General features: G+C 46.6%; 1 protein-coding gene across 1 annotated transcript in view; it reads right to left on the reverse strand.

The window, feature by feature from the left end:
* Positions 1 to 347: 347 nt before the first annotated feature.
* Positions 348 to 6380, reverse strand: part of LOC112102469 (vasotocin-neurophysin VT-like) — a 6397-nt gene continuing 364 nt past the window's right edge. Inside the window, exons 2-3 of the mRNA XM_024193788.1 lie at positions 1636 to 1837; positions 348 to 621 (exon numbers count right to left, since the gene is read on the reverse strand). Coding sequence (XP_024049556.1) covers positions 458 to 621; positions 1636 to 1837 — 366 coding nt within the window. The 3' untranslated portion in view covers positions 348 to 457. The remainder of the gene's footprint in view (positions 622 to 1635; positions 1838 to 6380) is intronic.

Here is a 6380-nt window from a genome sequence, read left to right on the forward strand (position 1 = left end):
TACATCTGAACTATCTGCTGCCTCTCTTAGCTGGGGGAACTTGGCAAAGACTTTTGGAAGCTCTGAACAGTGATGGCACATGTGGTGCTCCTGCTCCCCTCCACTGAATGAGGCGGGGCTGCTGAACCATAAAGGGCCAGATTTCCGAGTGCTCGGCACCCCCCAGCTTCTCGAAAGAGCTCAGCTCTCGCTGTGACATTGATGGGCAGATCTTCAAATGAGCTCTACACCCAAAGTCCTGAGCTCTTGCAAATCTAGCCCCTAGTGCCGAAGCCTTCAGTGCAAATGACACAGGACGACGTTGAATAGCACAGTGCAATAAAAGACTTTATTGGCCACATATTTACAATGCGCTCAAAGGGCTGTTCCTTTACACCTTGTAATGATTTTCTGAGGTGCTGCGACATGTAAGCAACATACTCGCTGTTAGACTCATCTCTGATCTTGCTTCTTTCCCTCAGTAGAACGGGTGCTTCCCCTGTTGCTGCCTGTTTGCCAAATGCATCAGCTTGAGCAGGAAGTCACTCGCTGAGCCATCCAGCACAGTCAGGTTCTTCTCTGAGGGGTCTCGACTTCTGTCACTATCGTCATCCAGGCAAATGGTATCCATGGTGCAGCTCTCTTCGAAACAAGAAAAGAAAACCAAAGTGTTATCACTGATGTTACATGAAGCAGTGGGTTCCAGGGATTGGTGTCATAGGCTGTGATCCCATGCACTTTCTTAAACAGAAGGGACTTATTAAACAGAAAAGCTACAACTACAGCCACAAAAAGACTTCCACAGAACTTTTGTTCCAGCTTTGTCTCCCTTGTTTACCAGGGACCACAACCTGTCTGGAACTCACTATAGCAAACAGAGACATCTAGTGGATGAATAACATATTGCTGGCAAATACATCAGAAATGGAGGTTAGGAGTGGGGGGGACCGGGAATTCCTGAGTTGTAATCCTATCTCTTACATTGACGTGCTTTCTAGACTTGGGCAAATCAAGTCACCTCTCTGTGCCTCAGTTTCCCCATTTGGAAGATCGGGATTATAGTAATACTTTTACAACCCTACCTTTGAGTCTGCCGGGCTCTTTAGTTAATGCTCGTAAAAAGCTTTGAAGTTATAAAGTGTTATATCAGCCATAGGCTTTTGTGTTGAGTCAAATCCTGAAATCCTTACTCATGCAAAATGCCCATTGAGGTCAGTTACTCAGTCCTTACTCATGCAACCCCCCCCTTCCCCTGGGGGAAGTCAATAGCAGTTTGATTCATGACTGAGCAAAAACTAAAGCTGTCAGGCAGGTTTGGTCCATTACTGTTCCTTATATTTCCAGAAATGGTCCAATCCAAGAGTCAGGCAGTTGACATTCTGGATCATACCATCTCATTCATTATCCGGCTTCTGACGGTGGCCAATATCTGCCCATTCCCCAGCTCTACAGTGGGACTAACAGCACTTTCCTGCATCACAGAGGTGTTATGAGGATAAGTCCATTAAAGATTGTGAGGGGCTCAGCTACTACAGAGATGGGGGCCAGTGAAGTACCCAGGAGAGGAGATGATCCCCTAGGCAAAGGCTGTTACTATTTGAGGTGCCGCCCCATTCCACTGTATTTGTTCTGGGTATGGGGGTGCTCCTCTATTACCATCATTGCAGCAGATGCCGGGAGCGGCGCATTTCCCTCCTGAGCTGCAGGCTTTCCCGCCAGCCTCACAAGGGGATGGCAGGTAGTTTTCTTCCACGCAGCGCAGGGTTTCGGAAGTGCCCACGTAGCAGCCGAGCTCCTCTCCACAGCAGATGTTGGGGCCAAAGCAGTGCCCTCTGTTCCCAGGGCCACAGGGTATGCACTGGGGAGACAGGAGACAGATCAGCAAGCCAGGGGCTGCACGGGGAGGGAAGGTTCATTTAGGGACCAGCTAAACCCCTCGTGCATGCTATGAGCACAGGGCCTGATCTCACCGGTGGGAATCAGAGGCAAGTCCATGGAGTAACCAGCCAGGAGAATTGGGTGCATGAATGGGAAGCTGTTATAACCAGTGAGCCAGGTCTGAAGGTTGTGGGCCAGGTCCTGCTCCCCATTGAAATAAATGGCAAAATTCCCATTGTGTTGAATGGCGGTTAATTCTTAGCTGATTTTTATGGGCCAAATCCTTCAGCAGGCGTTTAACCTGAGCTAGGAGGCAGGATTGGGTCTCTGAGATCAACCCTAAAACCAGCTGCATGGTCACACATTTTCCCTATCGCTCTCCACCTGCTGCAGACAAGGCCTCCATGCCACGAAAGAGCCCATAAGAGTGGGTGTGTCCCGGATGAACCGCACCCAGGTAATTACATCCTGCCTCCCTGAGCGCCCCCTGCAGCTTCAATTGGAGCTGATATTCTGCTTCAGGTGCTGTGCTCCACCCCTTCGTGTTTGTATCCCATGCCCATCATCTGGGCACCTACTCCGTTTACTAGATGGCTGCATTTCAGTCGTGGGTGAACTGAGTCATATATACACCTACCTCCTCAGGTATTTATAAAACTGACAAATACTTTACATATATATTCGTCCTCCCCTGAAGCAATATGCAGCTTTCTCAATGGAGGACGCATCCCTGCAAAGTTACCAATGTAGGGGACAATCATTTTCAGTTGCTAGACTAGCAGCTGGGATCAGATCTTTCCATGGACAGTAGATGGAAGATGATGCTATAAGTTACCTTAGTTTTTTTTTTGAGCAAAAGGATGAGCCCATTCAGTCTCTCAAACCCTGGAAGTAAGTGTAGGGGTTTAAATGTTCTGTGGCTCCCAGTTCTTTAGCTAAGCGCTTGGCAGTAGCAGTCATAGTTTTTGTCCAAAAACCGAGAGACAGAAACGGCCCATTGCATTGTCTGCTCTTTCCCTTGTTGGCAATGCAAGATTGTGCCCCCTTTTTGTTCAGTCTTGTTTTAAATGGCTCATACAATTTGGCTCCCACCATATTATATGGAAGCCAATGTCATTCATAGATGGTGGTGGCTCGTTTGCAAAGATGCCTTCAAGCCTTAAAGGCATTAGAGCCAAGCTGTAGAATGAGGTTGCTTTCAGGGCTACATCAATTCTTCTCCCATGACTAGAACTTCCTAGTCAATGGAATCCCCTCTAGAATTTTCAATATGTTGGTTTATTGCATTACGGGGTAAGGCGGTACAAGTGCTCTTCTCAGTACAGCTCTGCTGAGACCACCAATGGAACGGAGCATTCAGTTCCGGGCACCTCATTAACAGAATGATATTAATTAATTAGAAGCAGTTCAAAGAAGAGCAGCAAAAAGTGATCAGGGGCTGGAGGGACAGTCTTGCTCAGAAAGAGGGAAACGGTTAAATATGGGCAGGCTGGCTAAGCCGTGACTAAGGGTGGGAGGGTAGGCATGATTCTACAAACATTGAAAGTGGAACCAATCCTAGCACAGTGCGTTCTGTGTGTGTGTCCAGCCACTGGAGGATAACAACCTACTGCTATTAACAGTAACAGAGTTATCCCTTTAGCTCAAGTGCTAGAGATCAGTGTTGTAGTGCTGAAGGTCTGGGGGGTCAACCTGGCTGATGACCTCTTGGGAGGGATGGGGATCATTCCATTCAAGCGGGTGGGAGGAATTACTTAGGATAGTACAAAGGGGGAAGAGCTAGAAGTGATGGGGGTCACATTAAGAAAGACCATAGGAATTGCCAGATTGGCTCAGACCCATGGTCCATCCAGCCCAGTGTCTGGTCTCTGACTATGGCCAGTATCAGATGCTTCAGAGGAAGGTGCAAGAGCCCCACAGTAGGCAGATGTGGGATAATCTGCCCCTTGCATTAGGGCTCCTTCTAGTCTCTACTAGAGATTGACTTAACCCCTGCAGTATGGGGGTTCGTATCCCTTCCACACTGTACGTCATTAACTTTTTTAATACTGGATGTTCTTATTAGCCATATGAGAGAAGAGAGGACTTAAGATGAATAGCAAATAAAACCGCCTAACAGAAAGCTCACTTTGGCTCTGCAATGGCCTCCTAAGGGAAGGGGTAGCCTCTCCATCACTCAGGCGGATTTAGCCAGGAGAGAACGGCAGGCTGTGTTTAGTAGGGAACAAGCCTGTGTGGGCTGGGAGAGGTCACTGGTTGACTAGAGCACTGGTCTGGGCCTCAGGAATCCTGGATTCAGTTCCTGGCTCTGCTACTGGCCTGGTAGATAACTTTGAGTGGGTCACGTCACCTTTCTGTGCCTTAGTTTCCCCATCTGTAAAATGGGGATAATGACACTGCCCTTTGTAAAGCACTTTGAGATCTGCTGATGACGAGCGATACATAAGAGACAGGCCTTAGTATTAACTCCTGTGCTCTATAATCCATTTAACTCCAGCTCACAGTTAGTGTAGGAAGGTTACTGCAGACCGTTACGTGAAGGGGCTATATTTTGCACCCTCTCTTCAGGATAAAAGGGAAAGGCTACATGCTGTGTATCTCTGTGTCAAAGGTCCCCTCATTTAATAACTGCCCACCAGCAGCGGGATCATGGCTACACACAAACCACAGGGGAAAGTAATTACTAAGGATAAGATTTTTGTCACGGAGGTCACAGATTTCATGACTTTCAGTGATCTCCAGGACATTTTCTGCTTCAGCCCCGTGCCTTGGGGTGGCGAGGGGCCCTGCGGCTGTCAGCCACCGCCGTAGGCAGTGGGGGCTGGTGCTGGTAGTCTCTTCCACCCCCTGTCCACTCCCCCTTCTTATTTTTAGTAAAAGTCACAGCTAGGTCGCAGGCTTCCGTGAATGTTTTATTGCCCACGTCCTGTCCGTGAGTTTTACTAAAAATAACTGTGACAACATCTTAACCTTAGTAATTACACTTAGAAGCCACATCAGTCTAAAGCCAGCCACAGTGAATCCTATTGAAATGGAAAATTAAATTGTGGTCTAGAGATGTTTGCATTCAAACATGACCTTTTCTTCTATTTGGTGACTGGGGACACTTTGAACTTTTGATCAGAAGGAACTGGTTTAAAAAGGCTCTGAATGGTCAGCACAGTGGCTCTGTCCATGGTGCTTAATTTGTTAGGTTCTTTAATGGCCCGAAAACTTTTGGGACCAAATTTCCATAGGTGGACAGGCTACCATACATCAGAGACGTTGTCTAAAAATCAAGTCAGCCACAACAGGAAGAGACAATCACATTAACTTTGGTTATTTTAAATCCTCTTGATATAACCTGCATGTCTATAAATTGATATATAATTTCTCAGGTAACTAACTGCTGTGTTCAGATCTGCTCAAAATGTGGTAGAATCAAAATGAAATGGTGTAAACCACTTTGCTATGACTGAAATGGTTTAAGTAAGTAATACAGTAGTGCCTCATGTAAATCAATGTGTGTTTAAAAGGCACCGGTGCTATTCCTTTTATGATATAGCTTTTCTTTCTGAAATTACTCTAAATATATTATGGCTACTTCACATTTGCATTGAGGGTGACATCCAGACTGCATTGAAGTCAATGGCAAAACTCCTATTGACCAGTGTGGGGCCAGGATTTCACCCTAAGTACATCTGAAGGTCTGTAACTTAATTTTTTTTTCATCTGTTCTCTTTGCACAAGAAATATAAGTACTGGGTTCTTGGGGACCAGATCCTTAGCTGATGTTCTCATTGCTCTATTGAAGATGACTTATACTAGCTGAGGAGTTGGCTCTTCAAATGGGCTTCAGATGTCCTCTCTCTGCTAGTGCACTAGTGAGGCTGTTACAACTAGCAACAGAGCAAACATTCTGTTCTTTAATCACAAGCCAAAAGAACTATTAAAGTTCGTGGAGCAAGATTGCATTAAAAGGGTATTAGGTGGCAGAAGGAAATCACAAATGTCAGCTATTCCTCTTTAGGAGGTGCAGCCCCTGTTTTAGTGGGGTGCCAATCATTTTACCACTTCCCTCCCATCCCCCACAGTTTCCCAGTCCAAAGAATTTCAGTCGATTTAAGGACGGGCTCCCTATTTTTCTCCCTCGCTTTTCTCTCTGCTGCTTCCAATTAGGGGCCAAGGGGTGGGGCGGGGGACTTAAAGACACCTTTCCTAAATCTAAATAAAGATTTCCCCCACCCCCTTTGTCTCCTAAGAAGCATCAATGCAAAGCTCCTTCGCTCAAAGCAATGTAACTTCATTTCTGTAAAGAAAGCAAGCTGGAGCAAGAACTAGAGGCTTTAAAAAATGCCTATCTGAGCTTCAGGCCAATGAGTTGAATCTAGCTGCCAGCCAGTGAGGAGTTTGCCCCTGTCTCTCTCACACCCAGAACTCAAATAGAGTTTGCCTAACACACCCAGGACTGGAAGACAGACAGTCCCTCGTGCCCAGAGAATTGAAGTACAATGTCACACACCCAGGACTGGAAGACAGTCCCT

The sequence above is a fragment of the Terrapene carolina genome, unplaced genomic scaffold (assembly GCF_002925995.2).
Source record: "Terrapene carolina triunguis isolate 2854851 unplaced genomic scaffold, T_m_triunguis-2.0 Scaffold66, whole genome shotgun sequence".
Lineage (NCBI taxonomy): Eukaryota > Metazoa > Chordata > Testudines > Emydidae > Terrapene > Terrapene triunguis.